At 47.6% G+C, this 12,492-nt stretch overlaps 1 protein-coding gene across 1 annotated transcript in view; it reads right to left on the bottom strand.

Moving 5' to 3' along the window:
• The window catches only part of LOC145358968 (sodium channel protein type 1 subunit alpha-like), a 512,173-nt gene that overhangs the window by 41,722 nt on the left and 457,959 nt on the right, over positions 1-12,492 (bottom strand). Inside the window, exons 24-26 of the mRNA XM_080213322.1 lie at positions 9,148-9,274; positions 7,985-8,139; positions 4,696-4,869 (exon numbers count right to left, since the gene is read on the bottom strand). Coding sequence (XP_080069448.1) covers positions 4,696-4,869; positions 7,985-8,139; positions 9,148-9,274 — 456 coding nt within the window. The remainder of the gene's footprint in view (positions 1-4,695; positions 4,870-7,984; positions 8,140-9,147; positions 9,275-12,492) is intronic.

Raw genomic sequence — 12,492 nt, 5'->3', positions numbered from 1 at the left:
TTTCTCGAGGTTATGCTCGTTTGGTTACACTTCCATTTTCAGGTTTTAGTTTTATATGGTGAGGGTTTGTGACACAGTGGGTAGCATTCCTGTCTCTGAGCCAGAAGCTGAGGGTTCGAGTCCCACCCCAGGACTGGATGGCCAAGGAAGGTGCGTTCATAATGTGGTCAAACGGGTTGAGTGTCAAAAGTCTCAAGGCCAATAATAGGCAGTACAAGAGGGAGAGATTGCTAGTCAACCATGCAATGGGAAGAAAGTGGGGGCTCTCTCAAGAGCACAACCTGTGTGTAGAGATGTCTGTTGCCACAGCAACCAAGACAATTTGGAAGCCCACTTGGTTGGATGGCGGGTGTGAACAATATTGGTGGCCCCCTTACCATGTTAGAAATGCAGGACCCTTTAAGAGTGAATTGAAAACAAGTGATGCTCACTGAAGTTTGGACTTAGCAGTGAGGTTTTTCCTTAGTTGAGTTTCTCTTCTGGATGGGGCGGAACTCCAGAAGGAAAACCAATGTACGTACTAAGCTATAGCGGCCGGAATTCTCTGATCTCGCACACCTCGCCGCTGCTGCCAGCGAGAATGGAGAATGTGGCGCTCAGCCAAATCTCCATTCACGGCAGCGGGACTGGAGAATCCCAGCCACAGCCAGTTCGGAGAATTCATAGAATCATGGAAAAATCATAGAATCGCTACAGGGCAGAAGAGACCATTCAGCCCATCGAGTCTGCATTGACTCTCTGACAGAATATCTTACCCAGGTCTCTCCCCTGCCCTATCCCCATGACCCTGCTCACTTACAATGGCTAAACAATCTAACCTGCACATTTAGGGACACTAAGGGCAATTTTTACCATGGCCAATCCACCTGACACATCACTGGAGTATGGGAAGGGGGCAGAAGAGCATTCTGGGAGAAGTCGACGGTAACCATGATGGTACAGTGGGTAGCAGAAGAACCCCTTCAGTGGTAAACAGGAGGAAGATCATCCAGCAGAGACCGCAGAGGACCATCCTGGGAGAGGTTGACTCAAAAATTACAAACATTGAGAGAAGCAGAGACAAGATGGACAATCAGAGGCTTTTTCCCAGTGTGGAAGTGTCAATTACAAGGGGGCACCGGTTCAAGGTGAGGGGGGAAAGTTTAAGGGAAATGAGCGGGGTGAAGTTTTTCATGTAGGGAGTGGTGGGTGCCTGGAACCCACTGCCAGAGGGGGTGGTGGAAGCAGGCACATTAGCAACATTTAAGAGACACTTGGATGGGTACATGAATAGGGAGGGAATAGAGCGATATGGACCAAGTAAGGACAGAAGATTTTTTTGTGTGGTTTAGTTGGGGCATCATGATCAGCACAGGCTTGGAGGGCCGAAGGGCCTGTTCCTGGGCTGTACTTTTCTCTGTTCTTTGAAACCAGAGCTCCCGGAGGAAAACCACGTCACAATAAAAACAGTTGTGAATCTCGGCATGTCTCCTGCTGCCTATCTGGGTAAATGGATATCCACTTGTTTAACAGCCAGAGGAGAGGTCTCAATTGCCGTTCTGGCTGTGACGGGCACAGGAACTGTCTCCTTGAGGATTGCAATGCTGTGGACCTGCCTTGGGGTTGGGAACTGAAGGCAAAGAGGCCTACCTCTCCGGGATCTGGCACTCTGCTATTCCCTGCTGTCAGGCGCCAATGCCTAAGTGTTGCTAGTTTACCCAGCGCAGACAAAGCCGACCCAGCCTAAAGTTTAAAGTTTATTTATTAGTACCACAAGTCGGCTTACATTAACACTGCAATGAAGTTGCTGTGAAAATCCCCTAGTCGCCACACTCCAGTGCCTGTTTGGGTACACTGAGGGAGAATTTAGCATGGCCAATGCACCCTAACCGGCACGTCTTTTAGACTGTGGGAGGAAACTGGCGCACCCAAAGGAAACCCACACAGACACGGGGAGAATGTGCAGACTCCGTACAGACTGTAACCCAAGCCGGGAATCGAACCTGGGCACTGTGAGACCCACTTCTTATGGCAATAACTCTTTGCGGACAGACAGCATCACGGGATTTACAGTACAGTGAGCTGTCCTTGCGCTAATAAGGAAAAAGTGCCATCCTAATAATCAGGCCCATCTGTACATTGTATTCTGTACCTCACACCTCGGTGCGTTAAAATCAAGAGTTAATTATAGCCCCACTTCAGCGCTGTTCACAGCGATACAACCCTCTGTCTCTGCCTCTTGCCAATCTATCATATGGTTGTCTTGGGATCATGGAATTTGGTGAGAGCAGACATATGTAATCGCTGAGATGGAAAGGCGAGGAAATTCTGTCCGTTCAAAGCATTCCCTTTGGTGTCAACAACAGTTCTAAAAATATTTGTTTATGAAAGCGGACCTTGAAATCATCTCCCCTGGCATTTTGTACATGTGTCGCACTCACGTGGACTTCCCTGATTGGTGAAACTGCGAGGAAAGCGCAGAGCTCTGGGAAAAGAGGGATTAATTGGACATCTCCGTCCAATTATGGGGACAGTGGACCGAATATCCTCCTTCCGGGACCATGGAAGAGAATCCCTACTGAGCAGCAAGAGGCCTTTTGGCCCATCGAGCCTGCACCAACATCCCTATCCACCAAGCAAACCAGCCTCCCATCCATTGACTCTGTCTACACTTCCCGCTGTCTCAGCAAAGCAGCCAGCATAATCACGCATCCCGGACATTCTCTCTTCCACCTTCTTCCATCAGGAAAAAGATACAAAAGTCTGAAACCTCATCAACAGCCCCAAGAACAGCTTCTTCCCTGCTGCCATCAGACTTTTGAATGGGCCTACCTCACATTAAGCTGATCTTTCTCCACACCCTAGCTATGACTGTAACACTACATCCTGCACTATCTTATTTCCTTCTCTGTGAAGGGTACGCTTTGTCTGTACAGTGCGCAAAAGACAATACTTTTCACTGTACGTTAATACATATGACAATAATAAATCAAATCAAATCAAATCAAAATCCCTCCCTTCCTCCATATCCCCATAACCCTACACATTCACCTTGGCTAATCCCCCTAACCTACACATTGTTGGACACTAAATGGCAATTTAGCATGGCCAACTCAAGCCAGGAATTGAACCTGGGTCCCTGGCACTTTGAGACAGCAGTGCTAACCACCGGCATTGCTCCGGCAAATAAGGAAGTTCTAGATTACTGGCAAAATGCTGCAGATGCTGGAATCTGGAACAAAAACAGAAAATGCTGGAAAATCTCAGCAGCTCTGACAGCATCTGTGGAGAGAATATCTTTGGACTGTGTGATCCAGTTCTGATGAAGGGTCATCCTGACTTAAAACATTGGCTCTATTCTCTCTCGATGTGGAGATGCCGGCGTTGGACTGGGGTAAACACAGTAAAAAGTCTGACAACACCAGGTTTTAGTCCAACCAATTTATTTGATAGTAAACTCACTAGCTTTCGAGGGGATTCCTTCTTCTTCAGGTGAATGGAGACAGCATCCACAGATGCTGTCAGACCTGCTGAGATTTTCCAGCATTTTCTGTTTTTGTTCCAGATTCCAGCATCCGCAGTATTTTGCCGTTATTCTAGAACTTCCTTGTTTGCTGGAGCAATCCTGGTGGTTAGCACTGCTGTCTCAAAGCGCCAGGGACCCAGGTTCAGTTCCCGGCTTGGGTCACTGTCCGTGTGGAGTTTGCACGTTCTCCCCATGTCTGTGTGGGTTTCCTCCGGATGCTCTGGTTTCCTCCCACAGTTAGAAGATGTGTGTGTTAGGTGGATTGGCCATGCTAAATTACTCCTTAGTGTCCCAGGATGTGTAAGTTAGATGAATTAGCCAGCAGCAAAGCGGGGAGGGTTACGGAATTAGGGAAGGGTGTTTCGGTGGCACAGTGATTAGCACTGCAGCCTCACAGTGACCTGGGTTCAATTCCTGGCTTGGGTCACTATTTGTGTGGAGTTTGCACGTTCTCCTTGTGTCTGGGTGAGTTCCCTCCGGGTGATCCCGTTCCTTCCTACGACCTGAAAGACGCGCTGGTTGGGTGCATTGACCCGCCAGACTGCGGCGACTAGGGGAATTTCACAGTAACTTCATTGCAGTGTTAATATAAACCTGATTTGTGACTAACAAATAAACTTCAAAGTGTTTGGGCTGAGTTAGGGTCGTCTTTCGGAGGTTCGGTACAGACTCGATGGGCCGAATGTGCATCTCATCAAGTTCACAAAACAAAAGGGGAGAATATTGAAAGTCAAGTTGCCAGAACTATAGTGAGGGAAACAGCCAGAATAAATGTTTTGTCACTGGCATACATCACTGAATTGAGATGGTTCAGGTTAATCTTCTGAGTGTCGAATGTCTTTCAGAATTTTTATCTTTGTTAATCACCAAAAAATGATTGTTACTCCACTTTTGTTTTGTCGCTATACCTCAGACCATAGCCGAATGCTCTGTGCACCGTCCATACCCACTTGGTACAAACCCATAGCTTCAGATAGAAAATCAAAGAACGCAGCGCTTCCAGTTGAACGTGGTCTTTGAATATAATCTGATATAATTAAATAACAACGCTCCCGGAAGAGCCTTAATAAAAACAACTGTCAAACAACAATGGTACTTGGAGCAGCAGATCTGACAATTAAAGGGCTACGGCGGATATATCTGCTACAGTTACGTCAAACGCACTGGGGCCCATTCTCCCACATACTTACAGCCACAATCAGGAAATCCAGCCAGCACCAGGCATTGGTGAAATACTTCTTGAAACTGTACGCCACCCACTTGAGAAGCATCTCCAGAACGAACACGTAGGTGAACACCTTGTCCAGGTATTCCAGCACGACTTTTATCACCGGCCTTGTGTCGATATTAACGTCTTCAAACGTCTGCAGAGCACAAACAGCCAGCCAGCAATCAAACGGAGCATTGAGATTGGGCGGGGGGGAGCAGTGAGTTCATAAGTTCATAAGATGTAGGAGCAGAATTAGGCCACTCGGCCCATCGAATCCACCCCGCCATTTGATCATGGCTGATATGCTCCTCATTCCCGATTTCCTGCCTTCTCCCCATGACCCTTCAACCCATTACCAATTAAAAATCTGTCTAACTCCTCCTTAAAGTTACTCACCGTCCCAGCATCCATCGCACTTTGGGGCAGCGAATTTCACAGATTCACAACCTTTTGGAAGAAGCAGTTTCTCTTCAACTCTGTTTTAAATTTGCTGTCCCTTATCCTAAGACTATGACCTCTCGTCCCAGAATATCCCACAAGAGGAAGCATCCGCTCCACGTCTACTCTATCCATACTTTTTATCATCTTGTATACCTCAATCTGATCTTCCCTCATTCTTCTAAATTCCAGAGAGTAAACGCCTGAACTCGGTGTTGGGGGAAGAGCTGGGAGGGTTGGGGGGAGGGGAAGGGGGTAGGGGAGGGGGGATGTGTGGGGTGGTGGTGTTGGTGGGGGTAAAGGAGAAAGGCCAATAGAGCAGGACATCAGCACCCTGAATAACACATCACACGGGGAGTTGAGATTGAGCGCTGTGGCACTGTGCCCTGAGAGATTGTTAATGTTTGTGAATCCACATGCAGACACCGTATGGAGAGTGTACAGCACCGTAATATGCCACCCAGTTTCTCCATGAGCCTCCTCCTGCCTTCCTTCAAACTCACTCCATCACTCAAACCAGCCTCCCATCCACTGACTCTGTCTACACTTCCCGCTGCCTCAGCAAAGCAGCCAGTATAATTCAGGACCCCACGCACCCCGGACATTCTCTCTCCCACCTTCTTCCCTTGGGGAAAAGATACAAAAGTCTGAGGTCACGTACCAACCAACTCAAGAACAGCTTCTTCCCTGCTGCTGTCAGATTTTTGAATGGACCTATCTCCTATTAAGCTGACCTTTCCCTACATCCTAGCTATGTCCGTGACACTACATTCTGCACTCTCTCCTTTCCTTTTCAATGAACGGTATGCTTTGTCTGTATAGCACGCAAGAAGCAATACTTATCTCTGCATACTAATACATGTTGGCTTAGATAAGATAGATACTCAACATCTTTTCCCAAAGGTAGGGGAGTCTAATATTAGAGGGCATAGGTTTAAGGTGAGAGAGGAGAGACACAAAAGGGTCCAGAGGGAAAATCATTTCACTCAAAGGGTGGTGAGTGTTTGGAACAAGCTGCCAGAGGTAGTAGTTGAGGTGGGTACAATTTTGTCTTTTCAAAGGCAATTAGAGAATTACATGGGTAAGATGGGTATAGAGGGATATAGGCCAAACACAGGGCCAGTTTAGCGATAAAAATTGGGTGGCATGGAAAAGTTGGGCCAAAGGACCTGTTTCCAAGCTCTAAATTCTTCTATTCCTCTCTCCTTCATGAACCTATCTGCATTTCTTATAAATACATCTACACTCTTCATCCTGATTACTATTGTGGTAACTAGTTCCATATTCTCACCACTCTCTCAGCAAAGAAGTTTCTCCCAAATTCTTCTGTCTATGGTCTCTTGTCCCTGTATCACCCGCAAGTGGGAACATCTCTGCACCCATCACATCGCATCTCTTCATCATTTGAAGAGGGCGGCACGGTGGCACAGTGGTTAGCCTCACAGCACCAGGTGCCCGGATTCGATTCCCGGCTTGGATCACCGTCAGTGTGGAGTCTACACATTCTCCCCGTGTCTGCGTGGGTTTCCTCCGGGTGCTCTGGTTTCCTCCCACAGTCTGAAAGATGTGCTGATTAGGTGCAATGGCCACGCTAAATTCTCCCTCAGTGTAATCAAACAGGCTCCGGAGTATGGCAACTATGGGATTTTCACTGTAACATTATTGCAGTGTTAATGTAAGCCTACTTTCGACTAATAAATAAACTTATTAATTTCCAAAATCTCTGTCAGGTTGCCACCCATTCCCCGCCCACTGCCTCTCCTCCTCCCTCTCAATCCACCCTTCCCATCCCTAGAGAAAAGAACCCCAGACTGTTCGATCATTACTGACAGTCCCTGGTTGTGATTATCAAGTTGGTCAGTGACAGTATAGAGAGGTCCACTGTGCCTTGTTTGCATTGGATTACTGGCGTTAGTATCAACTGGTTCCCTCCCCCTGCTGGACAAACCCCTCCCCCCATGGAAAATTTCATGTCAACACAAACATTCAAGGGATATGTTATTGCAAGCCTCTGTCCCTGTCTCCTCAGCTCTGCTGGAAGGGATTGAGCCTTCCTTAGACACAAGCCAGAGAAAGTTCTCCATCCATAAACCGAGAATAAAATCAATCAGGATGTTACAACTTTTTGATACCATTCACTATCAGAGAATTATCAACTATTATGGCACAGAAGGAGGCCATTCGACCCATCAATTATGGGGCTGGCTCTTTCATGCAAGCATAGGAGAAGGCCACTTGGCCCTTCAAGCCTGCTCTGCTATTCAATAAGATCATGGCGAATCTGACTGTAACCTCCCATCTACCCCTAGTAACCTTTCACCCCCTTATTTATCAAGAATCTATCTCTCTCTGCCTTGAAAACATTCAAAGGCTCTGCTTCACTATCTTTTGAGAAAGAGAATTCCAAAGAATCACGGCCCTCAGAGAAAAAAAAGTCTTGATTTCATGGGATTGAGGGTTATAGATAGGCCTGGTAGGTATGGATATGATCAGTGCAACTTGTGGGCTGAAGGGCCTGTTTGTGCTGTAGAGTTCTATGTTCTATATGTTCTATGTTCTATATTTGGTTTGATTTATTGTTATCACATGTATTAGTATCCAGTGAAAATTGTTGTTCCTTGCACGCTATACAGACAAAGCATACCCTTCACAGAGAAGGAGAGGAGAGGGTGCAGAATGTAGTGTTACAGTCATAGCTAGGGTGTAGAGAAAGATCAACTTAATGTGAGGTAGGTCCATTTAAAAGTCTGATGGCAGCAGGCAGGGAAGAAGGTGTTCTTGAGCCTCCCCTATAATACGTTTTGATGAGGAATGTGCCCCTTGCAACTCACCAGAGCTCCGCTACTCAGCAGAATCATGAAGATGATGAAAGTCTCAAACCAGTTGTGTTCCACGATCTTGTAGCAGGTTTTCCTCAGGTTCCACCAAACCTTCCCGTACCCGCTGGTGATATCCACCTGGCAGCAGGCAAAGCGGCGAACACAAGCTGTAGGGAAGAGTAGCCAGATCAGGAGTGCAGAGCACTGACTGGTCCTCACATTGCCGCACTGCGGTGTAGGGTGCACCTAATGGGTGGGATTTTCTGTGCACCCTCCTATCCTGGCAACATGTTTTCCGACAGCTCGCCATTGGCTGCCGACTGGATCTTCCAGTCCTGTCGATGTCTACGGTGTTTTGTATGACCTGCCTGCTCTGCCCCTGGGGAACCTGCTTGGGGAGGGGGTGATGTTTAGTGAGGGGGAGGGGGTGGAGTCACCTTCGCACCTAACCAGCATGTCTTTCAGACTGTGGGAGGACACCGGAGGAAACCTACGCAGACACGGGGAGAATGTACAAAGTCTGCACAGTGACCCAAACTGGGAATTGAACCTGGGTCCCTGATGCTCCGGTTTCCTCCCACAGTGCAAAGATGTGCGGGTTGGGTTGATTGGCCATGCTGAATTGACCCTTAGTATCAGGGGGATTAACAGAGTAAATATGTGGTGTTACAGGGATAGGGCCTGGTTGCTGCTGGTGCAGACCCGATGGGCCAAATGGCCTCCTTCTATATTGTAGGGATTCTATGATTATATAAATCCAAGGGTGGCACTGTGGTTAGCACTGCTGCCCCACAGCGCCAGGGACCTTTGTTCAATTCCTGCCTTTGGTCACTGTCTGTGTGGAGTCTGCACATCATCTGAGTCCAAAGAATCGGTGGATTCGCATGGTAAGTTTGTGGGGATATGGGGTGAGCCTGATTATGAATCGGTGCAGACTCGATGGGCCGAATGACCTCCATCAGGCTTCTATGACCCTCTGATAGAAGCTCAGAGGCCTTCATCTCCACTGACAACAGCCGCTGGGACTTTAATATTCGTGTGAAAGATTCCTTAGGGTATGCAGACCCTGACTGGCAGCATTGCCCAGTTTCTGAATTTCAATTCTGTTCAGGGCTTACACGTAACCGACTCACTCATCAATCCCACAAGCCCCTCTGGACAGGGGTGGCACCTACCTTCTGTGAAGCAGTCGTCTGGTTCCACAGCCTCCTCCGTCTGCTCCGAGACATGCTCATCGTCATCTCCTTTGCTCCTTAAGTCCACAGTACTGGCTTCAGAGCAACTGGTGAGGTCGTCCATCTTCTACAGAGAGGGGAAAAGCACACATCACACTGAGCGGATCCATCGGCAAGGACTTTGGTTAGGCTGCAGTTAGAGAATGGCATTCAGTTCTGGTCACCTCATTACAGGGAGGATGCGGAGAGGGTGCAGAAGAGGTTTACCACAATGCTGCCAGCATTAGCGGGTGTGAGCTATAAGGAGAGGCTGGACAAACTGGGGTTGTTTTATCTGGAGTGGCGGAGGTTGAGGGGAGACCTGATAGTGGGCAGCAGTGTTTCACAAGCGCAGGGGATTTTCACTGTAACTTCACTGCAGTGTTAATGTAAGCCTGCTTGTGACACTAATAAATACAGTTAAAGTTTTCAAGACAGGTCCAACTTTTCAATCTTTTCCCGGTATGTAAACTCAGCTATTTCTGGTACCTTCCTCATAAATCATCTCTGCATCCTCTCCAATGCAGCTTGTTATAACATTGTGACCAGAACTGCACTAAGTGTGTTCTAACCAAGGTTTGATACAGGTTTAACATAATTCTCCCTTAATAGGAATAAAGCCAGCACTTGTTTTGTTTTTTTTATGACTTTACTAATGTGTGACATAGCTTTTAATGATTGTTTTCCATCCAGACTGTATAAGGGAAAGCGATGGCCTAGTGGTATTATCGCTAGACTATTAATTCAGAAACTCAGCTAATGTTCTGGGGACCCAGTGTTCGAATCCCACCACGACAGATGATGGAGTTTAAATTCAATAAAAAAATCTGGAATTAAGAATCTAATGATGACCATGAAACCATTGTCGATTGTCAGGAAAAACCCATCTGGTTCACTTTAGGGAAGGAAATCTGCCGTCCTTACCCAGTCTGGCCTACGTGTGACTCCAGAGCCACAGCAATTTAGTTGACTCTCAAATGCTTTCTGAATAAAGGCAAATAGGGATGGGCAATAAATGCCGGCAGCCAGCAATGCCCAAGTCTCTTGAATGAATAAAAAAAAATACATGCTGTTCCATTAGCATGGGGCAGAATGGTGGCACAGTGGTTCGCACTGCTGCCTCACAGTGCCAAGGACCTGGGCTCAATTCCCAGCCTGGGTCATTGTCTGTGTGGAGTTTGCACATTCTCCCCGTGTCTGTGTGGGTTCCCTCCAGTTTCCTCCCACAGTCCAAAGGTGTGCGGGTTAGGTTGACTGGCTATACTAAATTGTTCCTTAGCGTCAGGGGGATTAGCAGGGATGTGGGATTACGGAGGTAAGGCCTGGGTGGGACTTTGGTCAGTGCTAATTCGATGGGCTGAATGGCCTCCTTCTGCACTGTAGGGATTCTATGATTCTATGAATTAGGGACCCCGGACCACTCTCTTCACCTTCAATATGAAAACTCACCATTGAAACCTTTCAGATTCAGATAATGCAGCAAATTTCCAGATCATCCCTCAATCATCACACCAGCATCATTCTATCCCGGTCTGATGCTCTCTACACTCAACAAGCTTCCTCGTCAGATCAAGTTATGGATCAGCTCAATGGGTGCTGGTCCCTTTTAACCTCCAGCTGTATTCTAGCTAACTCTTTGTGGTCAATAAAAATGAACACAACATCACCTTCACGATCTGAAAGTTTGTTCTACATACTGACCACTATAATAAGATAAAATCTTCCAATCCTTGGAGGGCTAGTGTGAGGTTTATCTATTTTATACCTGATGCGGAGACACATGCGTTGGACTGGGGTGGGCTCAGTAAGAAGTCTCACAACTCCAGGTTAAAGTCCATCAGGTTTATTTGGTATCTCGAGCTTTTGGAGCGCTGCTCCTTCATTCTCACTCACCTGATTGAAGAGCGGCGCTCCAAAAGCTCGTGATTCCAAATAAACCTGATGGACTTTAACCTGGTGTTGTGAGACGTCTTACTGTTTGAGGGAGTAAGCTTTGTGTAAGTTGGTTGCCAAGTTACAGTCATGGTTACACTTTGAAAGTCCTTCATTGGCTTGGAGATGTGTTGTGGGGGGGGAGGTGGGTGGATTCTCCGGCCTCCCAGCTGCATCTTTCCTGGGCAGCGGGAGATGGCGTGCTGTTTGCTGGCAGCGGGATTCTCCGATCCTGTCGCTGTCAATGGGATTGATGTCACCCCACACCAGCGGGAAGGGGTATGCTGCCAGCGGGACTGGAGAATCCCGCCGGAGTGAAAGCCTGGAGAATTCCCCCCACCCCACCCACCCCCGTGGTCTGGGAAAGCTCGATATAATTGGAAGATTTAAAAGCTTGACTGTAAAGCACTTTGGATTGTCCTGAAGTTGTTAAACGCGCTTTAATAGATGCAAGTTTCTCTTTCTTTCTCTTCACTGAAGGGAGCCCTTCTCCTTAAACAAGTGACTGAATGAGATAATCAATTACTGACAACACTCAACATCTCATCTGTCAATGGAACTGGGGGAAGGATCGTGTGTGCGGAGGGTATGGCAGTCTCAGAAGCAGACAACAGGGGCACAAGTGCAGTGATTAGAGCGCTTCAGAACCTATTAACCATTAACTTCTCTCCCCACCATCCTCCGTTCATTCTCTTTACAGAAAAGTGCTGATTGGAGCTCACATGGGCAGTTAATTTTAACCAGTTGTCTATCATGTGACAGGTAACAATGCGACTGTTAAAAACCGAGTCCAGTATTTCCTTCGGGGGCACAGGTTCAAGGCGAGAGGGGGAAAGTGCGGGGTGAGGTTTTCCACACAGAGAGTGGTGGGTGCCTGGAACGTGCTGTCAGAGGTGGCGGTGGAAGCAGGCACATTGGCAACATTTAAGAAGCATCTGGATGGCTTCATGAATAGGGAGGGAATAGAGGGATACGGATTGAGTAAGGGCAGAAATGTTTTTTAGTTTACTTAGGGCACCATGATTGGCACAGGCTTGGAGAGCTGAAGGGCCTGTTCCTGTGCTGTACTTTTGCTTGTTCTTTGTCCTCAGTCCAGAAGCAGCAATGGACTCAGCCATTTTGTCTGACTCTTGCCAACACTCAAATCTCGCTCACCTCCTTATCCATTCCAGTCCCTGGCTAATCCCTGGGCACAGGCGCCTGACACATCGGCCCTCGGCATCTGTGTCCTGCCCTCGCCTGCCAGTTCCTGCTGTTCCCAGACCGTATAGGCAGAATTTTCCCATCCCACCTGCCTTGGGAATGGTCCATGAAAAGATCTGTTGACCTTGGATGGGATTTCATGGCTTTGGGGTGAATATGGCCTAAAAATCC

This window comes from Carcharhinus amblyrhynchos, chromosome 2 (genome assembly GCF_965287045.1).
Source record: "Carcharhinus amblyrhynchos chromosome 2, sCarAmb.v2.hapA, whole genome shotgun sequence".
Classification (NCBI taxonomy): domain Eukaryota; kingdom Metazoa; phylum Chordata; class Chondrichthyes; order Carcharhiniformes; family Carcharhinidae; genus Carcharhinus; species Carcharhinus amblyrhynchos.
The sequence above is the reverse complement of the archived record's forward strand: the minus strand, read 5'-3'. Positions and strand labels throughout refer to the sequence as shown.